Source organism: Neocloeon triangulifer, unplaced genomic scaffold (assembly GCF_031216515.1).
Source record: "Neocloeon triangulifer isolate White Clay Creek 2 clone unplaced genomic scaffold, ASM3121651v1 ptg000013l, whole genome shotgun sequence".
In the NCBI taxonomy this organism is placed as follows: Eukaryota; Metazoa; Arthropoda; class Insecta; order Ephemeroptera; family Baetidae; genus Neocloeon; species Neocloeon triangulifer.
In genome coordinates this window covers 1951778-1970795 of record NW_026775555.1, presented here as the reverse complement: position 1 = coordinate 1970795, position 19018 = coordinate 1951778, and the positions used below count along the sequence as shown (strand labels likewise).

Below are 19018 nucleotides of genomic sequence, written 5' to 3'. Positions count from 1 at the left end.
AGGTGAGCTACGCGATTTTCCCAGCCGAGGACGTGCAGCTGAACGCGCGCGTTTTTCTGTGGCCGCGGGACATGGAGGCTGTTTTTGCAATCAGTTGGCAGCGCCTGGCCCACAAAAGAGAGGTGGTCGAGGCAACTCTGAGGGAGCGGAAAAGCACCTTCGAGGCCGGTCTCGTCCAGCACCAGCAAAGACTTTTCGAATTGCAGCGCAAAGACCCGCCTATACTGACAGTGGACGAGATGCGGGACAGCGTCCAGGCAGTCAATGCGCTCGTTCAAGCGCTCGAGAGAGACAAAGGCCTGGCCCAAGTAACAAAATATTTTGAATTTTTTTAAGTTTAATTCAAATTTTATTTCGATTGAAAAGGCAATCAACGAGGAAGAGGCGTTGCTGAACTGGCTGCCGGCACCATTCGCCGAACTCTACCAAATGCTTGAAGTGGTGCAACCTTTCCAGCTCTTGTGGACGACGGTGCTCGATTTTCACCAGAGCTACGACAAATGGTACTACGGTAGGAAATCAACTATTACTATTCAGGTGGGAAGATTTAACCCTGAAAAACAGGTGCTTTCAAGGAGCTTGACGCGAGCCAAGTGGAAGCGAAGGCGCGCAACATGCACGCCAGTTTGGTCAGCGTCGCAGCCGCGCTGAGCAAGGCGCCGGGCTCGAAACGCATTGCCGAGCTCACCCGCAGCAAACTGGACCATTTCATCAATCTCCTGCCACTCTTGCACTGCGTTTGCACGCAAGGACTTTGCGCCCGCCACTGGGAGCAGGTTCTTAAAATAAACTATAAATTTTATTCGAAAATTGAAATCCTTGTTGAAAAAATCATTAAAAAAATCACAGTTAAAAATTTTCATAATGAAATTCATCTTAAATTTCAATCGAAATCCTAATAGTTTTAAAAAAAATACATTTTTTTTTTTTTTAATAAAACTTGATTATTTTTGAAAATTACTTTTTTCTTCCTCCGATTTAATTTAATCGTTTCATGTTTTTTTTTTGCGGTCTCAGATGAGTGCAGCGGTTGGAGAGACCCTGGACCCTGCCGAGGTTACCACCTTGTCGCAGGTGGTGCAGTTTGGTCTGATGGACCACGTTGCCCTCTTCCAAGAAGTGTCCGAGTGCGCGAGAAGAGAAATGGCCCTGCACGAACGGCTGCTTGCAATGAAAGACGAGTGGAGAGAAATCGAGCTGCCTTGCGTGCCGTACAGAGACGCTGGGGTGGCCACCCTCGGTCCCTTGGACCACATTCAGCTCATGCTGGACGATCACATCTTGCGGTAGAAATCAACTTTCTCCATTGAAATTTCATTTCATGGTGCAAATTTCAGGGCCCAGACCATGCACAGCTCGCCGTTCGTTCGTGCATTTGAAGAGGAAATGCAGGCGTGGGAGGACAAATTGATATCCATGCAGGACATCATTGATGCGTGGCTCACAGTAGGAATTATAAACAAATTAAAAAATGAAAAAATTTATTGATTTTTCTCGTTTTAGTGCCAAGCGCTGTGGCTTTATCTGGAGCCCATCTTCAGCTCTGACGATATCATGAGACAAATGCCATTGGAAGGCGCTAAATTTGCACAAGTGGATCAGTCTTGGAGGCGAATAATGCAACATACACAAAGTAATTTGACAGTGCTGGTCGCCACGGACATGCCTGACATGCTTCCGATTCTGCGCGATTGCAACAAAGCCCTGGAGCAAATTCAAAAGGGACTGAACGAATATTTGGAGAAGAAACGCAACTTCTTCCCCAGGTAAAATTTCTTCCTTTGAAAAAAAAAATACTCAATTTATTTTCAGATTTTACTTCTTGTCAAACGACGAATTGCTAGAAGTGCTGTCAGAAACCAAAGACCCATGCAAAGTGAAATTGGAAAAATGCTTCGACGGTGCTGTGGGAATCGAGTTGGGCGCCGAAGGAGAAATCGTTAACGTGGAATCGGCGGAAGGCGAGAAATTGGCTCTGAGCGGCCGGCTCGTCCCTTCGGAGGCGAAAGGAAACGTGGAGAAGTGGCTGGCACAGCTGGAGGACGTGCTGGTCCGCTCGCTTCGAGACACGTGCCGCGAGGCTGTGGCTGCGTACCAGCGTCAACCGCGAGCCCAGTGGGCCCTGCAGTGGCCAGGCCAAGCCGTGTCCGTGGCCGCCTCAATCCACTGGACCACGGAGGCAGCAGCGGCTCTTAGGAACAACGAATTAAAAGTAACTCTTTGTTGGCTAAAATTGAGATTAGTTTTTTTTCTATTTTTTTTTCTAATTTTTAATTATATAAAAAATTTAAAAACATTCGTTGAATTAAAATAAATTTAAAATTTCAAAGGCATTTCTTGAAAAGAGCCGGAGCCAGATCGACGATCTTTTAGGTCTGATCAATTTGGAGCAGCCAATGAAAACCAGGCGCTGCCTCACAAATCTCTTGACAAGCGACCTGCACAACGCCGAGAGCCTCGGAGCTTTTCCCGAAGGCGTCACCGTGCAGGATTACGCATGGGCCAGTCTTGTTCGCCATTACTGGAGGGAAGATTCGGTGGTGGTTTCGCTAGTGGGTTGCGACCTAGGATACGGCTTTGAATATCTTGGCTGCCCTGAGCGAATCGTCGCGTCCCCTGTTATCGACAGCTGCCTCAGGTTGATTTCACAATTGAATTTTTACATATTTTTAATTCATAAAATTAATTTCAGAGCAATGGTGGTTGCCTTAAGAGGAGGATTTGGGGTTTGTTTAGAGGCGTCACCTTCTTGCGGGAAAACTGAAATTTGCCGAGAAGCGGCGCGGATGGTCGCGAGGCCCTTTGTAGTTTTCGCCTGTAATGAAACTATCGCGCTTGATCAAATTTTAAAATTTGTCAAGGTATTGAAGAAATTTTACAATTATTATAATTAATTAATCTTGCAATTTCAGGGAACTGTAAAAGCAGGCGCTTGGCTTTGTTTGAAAAACGTGGAGAGACTGAGTGCGCCGCTCGTTTCTGGACTAACCAACGACTTCAGAAAGCTGAAAATTGCCGCCGGAAAAATTTCAGCGCCGAATTTTTCGTGCGCTCTTTTGGCAACTTCGTTGACAAAATTGCCCAAACCTTTGACCTCTCAATTCAGACCTGTCGCTCTCGCTGAATTAGACGAATTGATAATCTGCGAAATTTTCCTGCGGTCGCACGGTTTACGTCTGTGGCAAGAGTAAGTCTAGTAATTTAATTAATCAAGCATATAAAATATAATTTATCAAAAAATAAGGCTGGCTTGGAAATTGAATGAATTCTTCGTGAAAATCAGAGACTTGATTTCGGCTCAACCACAATACGACATGACATTCAGAGCGACAAAATTAGTTCTCTCAGCGATGGTGGAAAAATTAAAAAATGCTGAATTTGACACAAAAATGCTAAAAGTGATAATAGAAAGTCACTTTAGAGCGCGTCTATCTGCATGCGTATGAATAATTTAAATATACTCCAGTGAGTTTTTTAATAACTCTAATATTTTTTTTTACTCTTAAGGATGCCGCTATGTTTGAATTGGTTCTCGCTGAAGTCTTTGAAATAATCGAAAAAGTAGCTATTTCAACGGACGTCCATTTTGCAGAAATAGTCAAAATTGAAGCAGAATCACGAGGGCTTCTCGCATCGCGAAATTTAATCAACAAAAGTATTCAATTAAAGGAATCAATAGAAAATTGGCCCGCAGTCATTCTTATGGGCGAAACACTAACAGGAAAGACGACTTGCCTGCAGGTATAGAATCGCGAATCATAATTAAACCAAATTATAAACTTAAATTTAGGTTTCAGCCGCCGCTGTAGCAAGAGCGTGCGAGGGCCAGCGGAGCGTTGCGATGAAAGCAATTAATCCGAAAGCCTTGACTCTAGGACGCCTCCTTGGTCAGTTTGGATCAACGGGTGAATGGCACGACGGTAATTTTGTTTTTGAATTTTTTTAATTAAAATTCAAGAGCAATGATTTTAGGAGTTTTGTCGACTACATTCCGAGAGTTTGCATTGTCGAGCAGCGAAACGGAGAATAAGTGGATCATTCTGGATGGGCCTCTGGAGAGTTTTTGGTCCGACAATTTGAACTCGGCTCTGGACGAAACCAAAAAACTTTGCCTCACCTCCGGCGAAATGATCAGGGTAACAATTAAAATGAGATTATATATGAGAAATATTAACTCTAATGGAAAATAATTCAGAATTCGCCGTACTTGAAACTGGTGGTGGAGTGTGACGATTTGGCCTCTTGTTCGCCATCCCTGATAAGTAGGTGTGCGGTGGTGCACTTTGAAGCCCGCCAAGGAAGCTGGCACAATTTGAAAGAGCCCTTTGTTAAGTCCGACTTAAGGCAGCGCCTGTGCATGGACGAGCAGTTCGAATTGATTGCAGAGCTCATCGACTGGCTGCTGCCACCACTCATAACACTCACCCTGTCACTAGAGTCGATGCTTTTACCCACAGATCTCATCCTGTTCAACGCAAGTCAAAATTAATTAGCTCATGAAGAGGTGAAATTGATTAATTTTGCTGTTCGCAGTGCTTCAAGAAACTTTACATGGGCATGCTAGGCGAGGAAACGCAGTTTTCATCTTTATGGCTTCAAAATGCGCTAATCTTCTCTCTTATTTGGGGTCTCGGTTCCTGCCTGACAAGTACAATTTTTTTATTTTGATTAAAAAAAAAAAAATTATTTGAAATTACAGTGACTGGGAGAGAGACTTTCGACGTGTTTTTCCGGAGCCTTCTAAACGGCGAAAATAAAATTTACCCTCGACCGAAAAGTTTCAAACTGACTCCGCAGCAATTAGTGCCGGAAAAGGGCCTCGTTTTCGACTGGGCCTTGGACAAGAAAAACAACGCAACTTGGCTTTCTTGGGTCGAAACGCTTCCGAAAACGCAAACATCGGTAAGAAAAACCTTAAAAAAAATTAACTGATTAACATTTTAGCTCTCTCAGAAAATTGTGGCCTGGCAAGGGGTGGCGGTGCAGAAGCACTTTTCGATGTCCAACGTGTCCCGCGGCGAGCCTCTGCTGCTGGTCGGGACGCGCGGCTGCGGAAAGACGGGCGCCGCTCTCGACTTTCTGCAGAGTTTGCCGCCAGAAGAATATCTCGTGAACGCGACCTTTCTCTCTGGAGGCAGCTGCGCCCAGCAGTTGCAGAGGACCATCGTCGGACGGCTGGACAGACGGCGCAAGGGCGTGTTTGGGCCGCCGATGGGCCGCCGCTGCCTCCTGTACGTGGACGGTCTTGCTGCGGGACACACAGGACCGGCAGAGTTGCTGAGGCAGTGGTTGGGACACGGCCACTGGTACGACCATGACAACTCCAAACTCGAACTCGTCGACATTGTATTAATTTTTTTTTAATTTGGTTTTATAATTAAAATTTCTGTCCAGGCTTTGCTTTCGACTTGTAATGACGCAAAATCGCTTCCAAGGAGGCTTCTCGGACAACTGCTTTTGATCGGTTTGACGGACATTCCCGATTATGCTTTGGAAAAAATCTTTGCGACGAGTTTGGAAAATCACTTTTCTAAAGGATTCACATCCAATGTCACCCGAGCAGTGAAAGTGATAAATTTAATTGAATTAAAGGATGATTTTACAAAAAATGTGTATTTTCCCTGCAGAGCATAGTTCAAGCCACGGTTGAATTCAACAAGTGCGCTCAAAAAAGTCTTGTGGAAAAAAGCACTTTGTGGCACTTTTTAGGCTTGGCGGAGGCGCTTTCGCAGGCGCTACCATCGCAATTCAACGACGCCGATAAACTTAGCAGGTTGTGGATTCACGAATTGTCGAGAACGTACATGGATTTGTTGCCGAGTGAAAATCAGAGGTAAAAAATTTAAAAAAGTAGCTGAAAAAAATTACTTGTTTAAAAAATTATAGGCAGATAATGCTGGACAACATCAAAGGACTGTGCTGCAAATTCATGGGAAAGCCGATGGATTCGATTTTAAGGCGCTTATTAAACGAAGGGGAAAATGCAATTTCGCTAGACCATCTGGACAGGCTACATTTTGGCAATTTCATGGAACCTGACGCCAACCCTAAGATTTACGACGAGGAAAGTTGCTGATTTGGCTTTCAGCCGAAATTAATAACAATGACGTAATGATTAATAGATTTGCGACGAAGCAGCGTTGAGAGAAAAAGTCATATTTTATCTGCGTGAGCAAGTTTCATGCCACGGATCGAGACCGGTGCTCACAAAGTACCTCTTGCAACACACAACAAGGGTGTGCAGGGCGCTCCAAAGACCGACTTCGGGGCACGCTCTGCTCATCGGAGAGCCCGGAAGTGGTCGCACCTTTGTAGCGAAAATTGCAGCAGCAATTGCTGGCTTAGCGGTTTTCAATGTACTTTTTTTAGTCTTTGAAATAATAAATTTAAGGTTGTTTTAATAGATTTCACCGAGTGGAGAGTATGGCTTGGACGAATGGAAGTGTGATTTGAAAAAAGTGCTGCGGAGATGCGGCCCCGAAGACAAACCCACAGTGCTTTTGTTGCGCGAAAATCTCCTGGAGCCTGATTATCGACTTGAAGATTTGAGCCAAATAGTGGCGGCGGCCGAAATTCCCACGCTCTGGGAACCCGAGGAGAGGCTCGAGTTGTCCGAGGGCATGAATCACCTGGCAAAAGTCAAAGTAGAATTTTAACGAGACGATTTCCAATTTTAATTTATATTATTTCCAAGGGACGCAAACTTGAAGGTACCAGTGCAGCCGTCCAGAATTATTTCATAGAACGAGTTCGAGTGAATTTGCACATCGTTTTGGTGCTGGAGCCGAAAAATCTGCTCGTGTCAAAATTACATAAGTTTCCTATACTCACCGACGCCTTTCAGTCAGATTAGTAAGAAAAAAAATTAATATTTTTCAAAATAATTGCTTTTTTTATATATAGTTTTGGTCCGTGGCCTGCGGAGGCGTTGGAAGACATCGCCACCGAGTTCACATCGCAAATAGAAGTGCAGGTGGTGTGTGTGGCTGCGTGCCGAGAATTCCACCTGGCGTCGCCGCCAGGACCGCAGGCCGCCTTTCTGCGTTTGATGCGTACCTTTGTGCGACTTCACGCGGCCTCCAGCGGCTCTATTTCAACGCAGAAGGGCAGATACTTGTCTGGCCTGCAGAAACTTGATCAAGCTGCGACTCAAGTAAAAAATATAAGATTTTTTTTTAAAGACTTCAACAGTTTTTAATTATTTTAGGTGATCGAAATGAGGAAGCAATTGCAACTTTTGCGACCACAACTTGTGGAAACTTCTGAAGAAACGGACAGACTGATGATAAAAATCGAGCAAGACACTGTTGAAGTGGAGGCGCGAAAGGAGGTAAAAAAGCGGCTCAATTAATTTCGATGATATTTTTTTTTCATTGGAAAAAGTTATTTCCAAGAAAATTTGTCAGAACCTAATATTTGGAAATTTTCTTGAATAACTTTTACTCTCAAAATTAACTCCATTAAATTAGATAAAAAATTTCACTCTAATTAAGTTGACAAAAAAATTGAATAATTATCATCTTCAAAATTAATTTTCAATTTCATTTTTCTCATGGGGAAATTTTTTGGTACGTTTATTTTAAGTGTATTCTTAAATTGACGAGTCAAATTCTATAAGTTTTATGAATAGAACTGAGTTTAAAAATCCATATTATTATTTTAAAGATTGTTGGTTCTGACGAAGCAAAAGCAAACGAGGCCGCGGCCGCCGCGCAGGCCATCAAGGACGACTGCGAGAGCGACCTGGCCGAAGCGGTGCCCGCATTGGAAGCCGCGCTCACCGCCCTGGACACCCTAAAACCTTCCGACATCACTGTGGTCAAAGCGATGAAAAACCCTCCACCTGGTGTGAAACTGGTGCTGGAGGCGATCAGCGTCATGAAGGGCGTCAAACCCGACCGGAAACCTCATCCCTCCGGCTCAGGAAAGATGATCGAGGATTTTTGGGCACCCTCGCTGCGTCTCATCGGGGAGATAAAATTTCTGGACAGTTTGAAAAGCTACGAAAAGGACGACATTCCGCCTCACATCATGGCCCGCATCCGAGAAAAGTTGTTACAAAAAAAAAAACTATCAGAATTATTGCAATTTAATTAAACAGGTACATTCACGACCGAGAGTTCAGACCAGAGGTTGTGCGGAAATCGTCAGCAGCGTGTGAAGGTCTGTGCAAGTGGGTGCGCGCAATCGAGGTGTACGACAGAGTCATTAAAATCGTGGCGCCGAAAAAAGCCAAACTGGCCGAGGCCGAAGCGGCTCTTGCCCAGCAAATGGCCACCCTGAATGAAAAACGCACCCAACTCCAGCAGGCACGTGTTTTTTTTTTTAAAGAAAATTTCGATTACAAAATTGCCTCCTCAGGTGTCCGACAAGCTGCAGACTTTGAACGACGATTTCGCAGCAATGTCCAAGAAGAAGAAAGACCTCGAGGACAACATTGACCTTTGCTCTCAAAAGTTGGAGCGCGCCGAGAAACTGATCGGGGGGCTCGGGGGCGAGCGAACTCGATGGAGCGAGTTGGCCGCTTCCCTCGAAGGCCGACTGGACAACGTCACCGGTGACGTTCTGCTCGCAGCAGCCACCGTCACTTACCTAGGCGGCCTCTCAAAAAATCAAAGAGAAGTACATGAAAATTATAAAAAAAAAATTGAGATGCAAAATAATATAATTTTATAAAAATTCAAAATTGTCTAATCGTTAACGAACATTAAAAAATCAAACTCAATACTCAAGACGCTGCGATATTACTTTGTGGTGTTTATCAGTCGCAATCCATTATTATTATTATAATTATTATTCAAAGCTAAGAAATAATTTGTTTTGTAGTAAAAAAATTGATTTTTTGGTATTTTTTCACCCTTAATTATATCATATTAAAAAAAAATGGTTTCATCGCTAACAAAAAAAACATTAAATCTAACTCTAAAGAGACGCTTTTTGTGTTTATCAGTCGCATATGAAGCTGAGAAATAATTGTTCTACAGGAAAACGATTATTTTTGGATTTTTTTCACATTAAATTATCTCGTATATAAAAATATTGAAGATTGTTTCTCCACTAACGAACATTAAATCTAACTCAAGGCGTTACGAATTTTTCATTCAAATCCGAAGCTGGATCATAATTTTTTCTGTAGAAATATCAGTATTCATGGCATTATCTAGACTATATTTAATTCATTACATACAATTTTTTATGTGCGGAGATCCGTTATCCAGATTACTTAATTAAAGTTATGGTGTTAATTAATTGTACGTGTGTTGTTAACAAAACGCAGTCCCCGCGGCTCATCACAAACTTTACACCGCCGTGCGTGTGATAATTTTGAATAATGAATTAGCGAGTTGGAAATATCGCACGCGACACACGCAAAATTTTGCTTCCACGTACGAGTAAATTAGATTTTGATGAAGATAAATTTAAAACGCGTTATGCAATTTTAATTTCGATGTATTTCACGTATAAAGATTCTAATTGATAAAATGTTTCATTCCGAAACTGATTTGAAAAATATTTACGTTTTACAACGATTTTCTAATAAAAATTAACTTTTCTCAGAGCATTACTAAGAAATGGAGTGCCCAGCTGGACGTGCTCGGCGTAGCCCACAGTGACCCTTTCAACTTGGCCACCTGCCTTGGTGACCCAGTGACCATCAGGGAATGGCACATGCGGGGACTCTCCGAGGAGCCCTTTACAGTCGAAAGCGCATTGGTGGCGACCAACTGCGACGCCCCTCCAATTCTAATCGATCCTCAAGGTTTAAAAATCATAATTTAAAATAAAAATAACTAATTTTAAATGCAAGGCCAAGGAGCGAATTGGGTCAGGTCGACGCAGCAATCGGTGATTTCGGCGAATGCAACTCACCCTGAGTTCAACCTCGACCTTGAGAAGGCCCTTCAGGAAGGCTCGACCATAATTGTTCATCTCCACGAGGCAAAACTCCCCGCCATCTTGGGTATTTTTATGATAAAAAATTACAGAAAAATCTCACTTTACCTTGATTCAAACTCAGACAGCGTCGTGCAGAGGACTTCGGCAGGTTCAGTGACCCTTTCCGAGGCTCAGGTCAGGGTTCACGAGGACTTCAGGTTGTACCTGGTGCTGTCGTTCAGGGCGCAATTGACTCCTGACGACCTGGCCAAACTGACGCTTGTTGATTTCGGCGTTCGCGTGGAGGGGCTGGAGGGGCGGCTGCTAGGTTTGGTGGTGGGGATGGAGCGACCCCCGCTCGAGGCTGCGCGCCACGAGTTGGCCGTCGAGGGCGCCGCCAACAAGCAGCAGCTGCAACAAATCGAGCATAAAATTCTGCACGTGCTCTCGGACACCGAGACTAACATTCTCGAGGACGAAACTGGCCTTCAAGTTTTGACCGCCTCAAAGGTACAAAATAAAAACGACGAAGAATAAATAAATAAAATTAGAAGATGTTTATAAAAATGATAATAGGTAGACTTAAATATTTTCACAGAATAATAAGTTTTTATCAGTTATATTCACTGCCATTTTAACAAGAAAAGTAAAGGAATAAAAGGAAACTAATTTTTTTGGGAGGGTTGGGCACAAAATATGTCGGCCTTTTGCCCTTATTATTGGCGCTGAATACTTTTTTTTTTTTTTTAGGGTGTCAGGCCAAGACAAAGTCTTGTCGGCCTGTGCCCTTTATTGGTGGTACAGCTGAAAGCTGAAAACCCAATTTTAATTTATTTATTATTTATTTATTTATTCTCCATTCGATACAGTCATGTCATGAATACAGCAAAAAAACTATACAGAAAAAGCTGAAAATACATTTTAAAAGAGACATACTGTATGTACTGTAATTTGCGCCGTTGTTAATTTGTTAGTGTGAGTTTGTGTTTTTTGTAAATTTTAGTGTAGATTTGTGTCGTGTTTGCGTTGTTAAGTGAATTCCAGTTTCTGTTTTAAAATTTCAAAAGAATTTTTACGTGGATTCAGAAACTGAGCGAGAAAACCAATGTTCGGAAAACGAATTAAAATGTCCAAATTTCAACTTTTAATTGGAAATTTTAATTTTTTTTTTAAAAAAGATTAAAATTTCTGTTTTAAAAATAATTAATATTTCCACTTAAAAGTTGAAATTTGGACATTTTAATGCGTTTAAAGCATTGGATTTCTCGCTCAGTTTCTGAATCCACGTATAAAAATTAATTTACGCCGTTTTTATTTTAATTTTAAATAAAATAATTTCAGAACCTGAATTCCAACTTGTGATTTTTTTACGTACAACTTTGCGTTTTCATAGTCAAATTAATTAAATAAAAATAATTTCTGGGTATTTTTATTTTCAAACTTTGTAAGTTTTTATGCTAATTATTTTAATCTAGATGGCAATTTATTGTAATTTTAATTTACGGCCAATTTTTATCAAAGATCACGCTTCCTTTTTTTAGATGTAAATTTAATTTAATATTTTTTTTATATCCTTATTAATAATTAATTAATTATTTTCACTTCAAAATTTATGCTTTCAGGCTTTATCAGAGGAAATCTCAAGCAAGCAAGTCGAGTCAGCAAAAAGAGAAATTGAAATTGAAACAGCTCGAAGTGAATATCTGCCGGTGGCAAAGCACGCGACCCATCTCTACTTTTGTCTCGACTCTCTGGCCAATTTGCACATTTCGTACCAGTTCTCCCTCGACTGGTTCACTGTTATTTATCAAGAGGTACGTACTTTGAAAATATGCCTTGAAAAAATCCACTGCCGCACTAATCTTATTTTAGATTTTAAATTGTCGTTTGAGCTAAAAGAAAAAATCGATAGTGCAAATTGACTTACGATCCTTTGAACTAGCAGAAAAATACCTCCACTCTTTGTGTCTTTTAAATATTTCTCAAAAACATCCCGTTGTGAAACAGGCGTTAAAAGAAATACGACGTGAGGAGTCACAAGCGCTGCCCGCTCGCCTTGCAGCCCTCAAAGCAACTCTGACTCTTAAAATATTTGAAGAAGTTTCGCCAGGCCTCTTCGAGTGCGACAGACAAATCCTCGCTCTTCTCCTGTGGGTCGCGCAACTTCAAGCAAATGTAATAGATTTAAAAGAAAAAATTTAAATCAAAATTGTTGTTTTGTTTCCCAACAGGCCGAATTGTTTCCAGAAGATGCGTGGCGTGCATTTTTAACGGGAGACAACTTGAACAAAGTTCCAGGGTGGGTGTTTTGGAATTTTGTCAGAATATTATTGTTTTTAATTTAAAAATAAATAGGTTAGAAAATATTGAAAATGAAAGAGAACTGGAAAAAGAAAAGTGGCAAATTTTTGACTCGGAACTGGAATTTAGTGAAATACCCGAGCCTTATTCAAACATCAAAGGTCTTGAAAGATTGGCCCTGATCAAGTCCTACAAGCCCCACGTTCTCTTCACAGAAATCAGGGTATGGTCTATGAAAATTAAGTAATGAATTTATATAATTTGTAATTTCCGTGGCATTTTAATTACAAGGTTACTTTTGTATCTGAAGTTTGCGCACCAAAAATAAACAGCTAAAAATTGTTTGGATTTTAAATGAGTAAAATTTGCTCTTTGCAGAAAATTATCAAAGAACAAATGGGTGAGAGCTTCTTGCGACCACCAACAGCAGACCTAGCTGAGACTGTTGCTTCGGCTGGAAATAAAAGATGTGTGATTGTCGCCCTTGCAAATGACTGTGATCCGGTCAGAGCTGTGCAGAGCGCGGCCAAAGGTCGCGAATTTCGGCTTGTGGCTCTCGGCGAGGGTCAAGAGGAACTGGCCGAAGAGGCGCTTTTTGCAGCCGCTTCCGATGGGCATTGGCTCGTTTTGCACAACTGCCACCTCGCCTCTGAAAACTGGCGGAACAAGTTGCAGCGACTGACTGAAAAGGCGCTGGCTTCGAGTCATGATGAATTCCGACTTGTCATTACTTTTGAGAATTCCGGTGTCACTCTTGACCTCTTACGCAAAGGTTAAATTGAGAATAATTTTCCATTTTTTTACTGGATTTAATTTATTTAAACAGGAATAAAGGTAGCTTCAGAGGCTGCCGGTGGTCTTCGGTCTCGCATCCTTCACTGCTTCAACGATCCAAAGATTTTATTGGAGCAAAAATCTAAAGAAGAAAAAACGCTCTTGTTGGCACTGAGTTTGGCGCATTCTGTTGCTCAGGCACGCGGATTTGCTGAGGGGAACGCTTTTTGTGAGCAGGGCCTGGACTTGAGTTACGAAACTTTGAAATCGGTATGATTTATATTTATTTTAATATTCCTTGTTATTTAAAAAATTGTACAAAATTTAGAGCTTTGACGAGTGGGGCATAATTGGATTTAACCAGGCCTTAAAAGAGTGCATTTTGAGCGCTCGGGTGTCTGCGCCGGACGCAAGAACAGCACTGGCGGCCATCGCTGACCATTACATAGCACCTGAAGTACTCGCTGACGAGGGAATAAGTTTGGCGCGTCTGAAGACTACCGACCTGGACTCACTGGAGGTCGACCTTGCGCCGGAGACTCTCCACCTTTCAAAAAGCGTTCAACGGACTAATGGATGGCGTGAAACTCAAAGAGTAAATAAATTTTATTCTCTTGGCGAATTATTAATTTATTTTGTTATCAGGCAATGTCAGCATTACAAGATTTATTCAAAGAATTTTCATCGGTGAAAAAATATTCTGCAGAAGAATCCATGATATTAAAAAAATTGTCCCCTCTGATTGTGAATAAAGATTGCTCAGCCCAAACAAAAGAAAAACTAGTGCTCCTGCAGGTAAATTTAAAATTTTTCTTTGTGCAGATAATTTTAACAATTAATTTTTATGCTCTCATAAAGGAACTTTGCTCTTTTGAAAAGGAAGCGGCCAAAGCGCAGTTCACTCAGTCTCTGAAAGAGAAGCATGTTTTTCTTAAAAGCTGGCTTGAAGGGAAAGTTTCTAATTATTGGCTTGGGAGGGTTTCGCGGCCAAAGACGCTCTTGAGAGCACTCGCTCCACCTGAATCCAGAAAACTTGCTCTTTGTATAGCGGGAGGCGCGGCACAGCCGCTATTTGTGGTAAAAAGTACTTTACTTCATTTTATAACTTCACAGCAAAGTTTACTTTAGAATGTCGAAATGGAAGGTGCAAAATTAATGAACGGCGAACTTCAAGACGCAGATCAGCTGCCCTGCTTTCAGTTACCGCCGCTTGCATTGGCTCCAGAGGTTTTTTAATATAAAATATTACTGATAAATTTAGATTTCATTGCTCTTTCTTTAGGAATACAAAATCGATGACTTTTATCACTTTGAATGCCCCTTGTTTGAAAGCCGAGACTGCAGGAGGCTGATAGGAATGGTAATTTTACCCTCGAAAAAACACCCTTCTCGGTGGCATTTGCGAGGTGTGACTTGCTATTCTAGATAATTAAGCGCGGAACAATGTGTATAGCATTTCAAAAAGTCAGATGTTTATTTTGCTCATTTCCGTAACATTAAAATTTTATTCTAGTCACTATATTGAAGATACTGTGTTTTTAAATTTTTATACAAATCATCTTGAACGATACTAGAAATAAAAATGTAAGCTCTACGCAAACATGCGTAATAAAAAAAAAATTATCAGGAAATTTCAACATTAAATAAAAAATTGCGAGGAATCGAATTTACGCCAAGTTATTTCACTATTTGAAGGAGACTTTGCACTTATATAACAAAAATCTACTCTTATTCCACCATCGAACTTAATTTTATTTTTATTGAGATTATTTGCTATGTGTGACACACTGGGGTGTTTCTGGGAAGAACACAAGAAGTGAGGGGGGTGAATAGAGATTTATGGGTTGGTCCAAGTGGCAAAAAGAGGCTAGAAAACGTAGAAGATCCAGTAGCCTGCGTTAAAGAGGAGGAAGGACACGGGGAAGATGACGCGCGAATACTTGTCTATCACATTCACGTCCTTGATCTTAGGGATGGAGGAGCGAATCGCTGAGGCGCCTCTGCGTAAAGTTTGCATTACGCGAGGGCGTTTGGTGCCCGGCGGGCCTCGAGAGGTCCCGCGGTGAATGCGGAAACTGGGCGGGAAGCGGCCAGAGTCAGTGGCCTCGGCGCCCAAACGAGATCCGTGCCGGTGGCGCAGCGATGGAATAGGAGAAAGACGGAGGTCCTGCAACGAGATTTTCAATTTAAAAGCAAATATTGACTCCTGATAATTTAAAATGTGTTAATTTTTCTTAAAAAAATACGTTTGTAAACAATTTTTATAAAAATTTTTAAACCTAATCCAGAATTATTTTAGAAATAAAGAGATCGGGTTTTTCCTCGTTGCAGAAAATGTTTTTTATGAACAAAAAAGCGGCTCTACCAGTTTCGGTCACGGTCTGCGACCCGATTTCATGAGCAAGAAAAATACAAAAAATCAGCAGAATTGAAAAATAACACATTTTAACATAAACTCTTTTCAATTTTGCTGATTTTTCTGTATTTTTTCTGCTCATGAAATACAGTCGCAGACCGTGACCGAAAGTGGTAGAGTTATTTGTCTTTGAATAAATACAATTTTTGCAAAAAAATCCCATCAAACAACAGGATTATTATTTTTTTTTTCGAAAGAAAAATGTTATTTTGCAACGCACCTGCAGCTCGATAATCTCCTCGGGGGCGAACGCGTCAGACGGTGGCGTGGTGTGTGGCTTTGGTGGCGGTTGTTTCTCTTGCTCCTTGCTCTTCTTGGTCTTCTTTTTGGCACGGGCGCCCCAGTACGTGTAGTTGACCGCGGCATACTCGAGTAACGCGGCGAACACAAATACGAAGCACATGACCAGGTAGATGTCGATCGCCTTCACGTACGAAATGCGCGGCAAACTGCTGCGCACACCCGTGCTGATCGTCGTCATTGTCAGCACGGTGGTGATTCCTGCAACAAGAATGTTATTATTTTTATTCGAATGAATATTATTTATTTTGCGAGCGGCACGCACCGAGCGCCACCCTGGCGGACGTGGCCTCGTGGTTGATCCAAAACGAAACCCACGAGAGCATGACGATGAGAATCGAGGGCAGGTACGTCTGGAAGACGAAGTAGCCGATGTTGCGCTGCAGCTTGAATGAAAGCGACAGCCGCTGGTAAATGCCGGTGGCCAACTTTTCTTTGCGGTCGTTGGTCTCGTAGCCAATAATTGTGAATTGCGGCAGCTCGGCCTCCTCCACCCCCATCACAGGCGTTTCCTTCCAGTACATGACCACGTCCAGCACAGTGTACCCGTCTGGTGGAAAATATTCACATTAATTTACAAATTTTTTTAATATCATAATTTTTTTGTAACATAAGAAATAAATAATAATATTAATTAATAAATAAATAAACTCAAAATAAATATTGAGGTTATTTTTATGAAATGATTGTCACTCCAATATTTACTAATTTTGAAATCAGGAATTTAACATTAACAAAAAAAAAAAAAAAAAAACAATAATTATTTGTTTGAAGAAGTTGATACTGAAGGACATGATCTTGGAAATGAAGAATGTTAGTTTTAAGATTTGGAATTAAAAATGTGGTGTTTTTCTATTTTGCTGATTTTTTTTTATTTTTCCTGCTCATGAAATAGGGTCGAAGACCGTGATCGAAACTGGTAAAGCCATTTTTAGTGAAAATAAATAACGAGGTAAAAGCCCAAACTCTTAAATTCCAATATAATAATTATTTACGAAAATAACTCACAGCTCTCAATTTCGACGGTGCAGTTTTGGTTGTCGAGCGGATAATAGTGGAGGTCCATCATGCACGCGAGCGTGGTGGTGAAACGCATGCCGTACGTGATGCTGCCGTCACCGTTGAGCCGGACCAATTTATTCCGCTCCGTCACGTCGTGCAAAAAGCTGCAAGCAAAAAGGGCTCGTCGAGAATTTCCGATATTAAATCACTTGGCCGGCCGCTTGCCTATTTTTATCGTTGGCGAAAAACGTGTCCGGCACCCAAATCTTCTCGGCGAAGTCACCAGACAGAGTGAGAATCTCTTCTTCGTTGCTGAACGCCAATCGCTCATCTTTCCAGTACTGGTTCAGGTACATTGTGATTGTGTAGTCCTGCAACGCGTAATTTGCATAAAACGGGACGTGCCATATTGATTTAAAAAAATTAAAATAAAATGTATTAAGACCGAAACTCTCATTCATAATTATTAACTGGAAATATCAAAAGATCATTTTAGTCTCAAGGGTCGTTAGTTGATTATAATATATCGGGACCATCTTTTTGACGTTTTATTTTAAGCAACTTGAGGCAACTTGTTCTTCACCTTAATAAATAACCCCTCTAATATAGAAGTATGATGCGTTTTGATGATATTGAAGCGAGCTGGAGATGGAGCGAAAGTGTGCCAAACTCGTCTCCAAGCAGCTGCACATTTCCCCTCTCCGTTACCCCTCTGCCCGCGCCGAGTTCGATTTATGCAACCAGCGCAACTCGCGTGTGAGGCAAAAAGCCTAATTCAAAAATGTGCAGGCGCGCTTATAAAACATTAATTAATTTAATGGACCACTAAAATTTAAAATGATCTTTTTTAAATGAATTAAATTGAAAAAAATTTATTTTTAAATGAAAATTTTATTTTATTGATCTAATTAATTTGAAGAATGCTCGTAAAATTTAAAGTCGGTCTGATATTTTGATTTTGAGTGTTAAACTTATAAATTTGATGGCTGTTTATATATTTTAGATATTTTTCCACTGACCATGTTGACCTCGGAGATTGAGTCAAAACTAGCGATGGTCAGGTCCATGCCAACGTAGAGAGGGTCTCCTGAGAAACAGAGAGAGCGAGAGAACACAATCAATAGCTGAGAGAGGGAAGGCGCGGGGTAGAAAAGGGGTGGCGTTCCAATCGATCGCAACCTAATTTGCAAGCCTCTTTACACCTACAAAGCTCACTTTCACACCAGTCGGCCGCATTTTGAAAAGGTTTAAACGATTTTTAAACGATTCGAACGCATGCGACAAAAATGCTTTTCCGTTTTGCTCGCAGTGCCGCATCCGTTGCGAGGAAAACGCAGCGATCGATAAAGACGTCTTTCTCGCTGTGTGACTGACTGACACACATTACAAACCATCGCTCGCATGGAAACAAAATAATAAAATTGCAAACGATATCTCGCGTCTCAAAATAGAGACGGGGGTTGCGATCAATAATATAGGGAGGCTGAATTGAGAGAGTGATCAGCGGTGCGGAAAGCGAATGCAAAATCCCCGCCAATCTGCAAATTGCACGTCGCTCGGGTGGAAAATCCGAACAGGCGCGCAAAGCTAAACGAGTGTGTGTGTGTGTGAAAGAGAGAAAATCGGCGGAGCACGGCCAGATTGGAAATTTAATCTTGTCTGCGTCCACATTTTAACGAGCGCTCCGATTTCGCGTGGCTTTTTAATCAAACAACACGGAGTGAAAGTAAAATCTGCTCAATTTTTATTTTCACCCCTCGTTCCTTTGTGTCATTTTTAATTGTCTGCGACCGAACAAACAAAAGCATTGTGGCGCCAAAGTCGGTGCCAAAGAGTCGAAAAAAGGGGTTGTTGCGTTTCTCACCTCCAAAGTTGGGCCTGAGTCTGATGTCATATCCCTCTAATAATCGCGAAATCGTCTGCGTGACGTTGGAGAGGCGCTCGCTGGAGGTGGCCTCGCCAGCCCTGCAAACAGTGAATGAGTTATTTGGCCGAACGGGACAGGGGTGGAGATCGAATACCTGGCCAGGGTGGCCAAGAGCAGCAACACCGGCAGCATCCGCTCGGCGCGGCCTCCGCTCCGAGACTAGTGGCGACTGTGGGCGGGGAGGCGGCCGGAGAAAGAGGGGGTGGCGCACGCGCTGCCTGGCCGCCTGCCAGCGCGCCTCGAATTAGCTGCAAGGGTCCACGGTGCCCCGAAAATCGCCCCCGTCATTTCACCCCCGCAATTTCGCGTTTTACGATTTTGAATGATTAAAAATTAAACACGCTGACAGCAGCGCGGTGATCAAAAAGTTGGAACGGCCGAAGTTGCCGGAGTGCCTCTGGAGAACACACACACCTGTGACC

General features: G+C 42.0%; 3 protein-coding genes across 4 annotated transcripts in view; 1 reads left to right on the top strand and 2 right to left on the bottom strand.

Annotated features, from left to right (window-relative positions):
- LOC132198636 (uncharacterized) overlaps positions 1–10281 on the bottom strand; it is a 19581-nt gene extending 9300 nt beyond the window's left edge. For both annotated transcript variants that reach the window (XM_059622784.1, XM_059622783.1), the window contains exon 1: positions 10003–10281. The gene's annotated coding sequence lies outside the window, so the exon portion shown is untranslated. The remainder of the gene's footprint in view (positions 1–10002) is intronic.
- LOC132199019 (dynein axonemal heavy chain 3-like) overlaps positions 1–14526 on the top strand; it is an 18050-nt gene extending 3524 nt beyond the window's left edge. The window contains exons 5-46 of the mRNA XM_059623391.1: positions 3–308; positions 367–511; positions 565–776; positions 1018–1286; positions 1338–1446; positions 1504–1766; positions 1813–2212; positions 2331–2638; positions 2693–2855; positions 2913–3059; positions 3508–3741; positions 3791–3920; positions 3973–4136; positions 4196–4474; positions 4534–4648; positions 4700–4902; positions 4945–5349; positions 5395–5568; positions 5628–5833; positions 5887–6068; positions 6136–6356; positions 6405–6644; positions 6695–6852; positions 6904–7153; positions 7208–7330; positions 7666–8051; positions 8102–8309; positions 8362–8622; positions 9559–9760; positions 9809–9961; positions 10019–10386; positions 11499–11690; positions 11884–12051; positions 12108–12175; positions 12232–12400; positions 12556–12949; positions 13004–13221; positions 13280–13546; positions 13597–13746; positions 13810–14028; positions 14080–14178; positions 14234–14526. Of these exons, the coding sequence (XP_059479374.1) occupies positions 3–308; positions 367–511; positions 565–776; positions 1018–1286; positions 1338–1446; positions 1504–1766; positions 1813–2212; positions 2331–2638; positions 2693–2855; positions 2913–3059; positions 3508–3741; positions 3791–3920; positions 3973–4136; positions 4196–4474; positions 4534–4648; positions 4700–4902; positions 4945–5349; positions 5395–5568; positions 5628–5833; positions 5887–6068; positions 6136–6356; positions 6405–6644; positions 6695–6852; positions 6904–7153; positions 7208–7330; positions 7666–8051; positions 8102–8309; positions 8362–8622; positions 9559–9760; positions 9809–9961; positions 10019–10386; positions 11499–11690; positions 11884–12051; positions 12108–12175; positions 12232–12400; positions 12556–12949; positions 13004–13221; positions 13280–13546; positions 13597–13746; positions 13810–14028; positions 14080–14178; positions 14234–14380 (9075 nt within the window). The 3' untranslated portion in view covers positions 14381–14526. The remainder of the gene's footprint in view (positions 1–2; positions 309–366; positions 512–564; positions 777–1017; positions 1287–1337; positions 1447–1503; positions 1767–1812; positions 2213–2330; positions 2639–2692; positions 2856–2912; positions 3060–3507; positions 3742–3790; positions 3921–3972; positions 4137–4195; positions 4475–4533; positions 4649–4699; positions 4903–4944; positions 5350–5394; positions 5569–5627; positions 5834–5886; positions 6069–6135; positions 6357–6404; positions 6645–6694; positions 6853–6903; positions 7154–7207; positions 7331–7665; positions 8052–8101; positions 8310–8361; positions 8623–9558; positions 9761–9808; positions 9962–10018; positions 10387–11498; positions 11691–11883; positions 12052–12107; positions 12176–12231; positions 12401–12555; positions 12950–13003; positions 13222–13279; positions 13547–13596; positions 13747–13809; positions 14029–14079; positions 14179–14233) is intronic.
- On the bottom strand, positions 14402–19018 carry LOC132198634 (gamma-aminobutyric acid receptor subunit beta-like). The gene is made up of 8 exons (XM_059622781.1): positions 18691–19018; positions 18534–18634; positions 17689–17756; positions 16895–17040; positions 16676–16833; positions 15933–16217; positions 15588–15868; positions 14402–15118 (listed from the first exon to the last, which is right to left on the bottom strand). The coding sequence occupies exons 1-8, from the start codon at positions 18726–18728 to the stop codon at positions 14819–14821; spliced, it is 1377 nt and encodes a 458-aa protein (XP_059478764.1). The 5' UTR covers positions 18729–19018; the 3' UTR covers positions 14402–14818.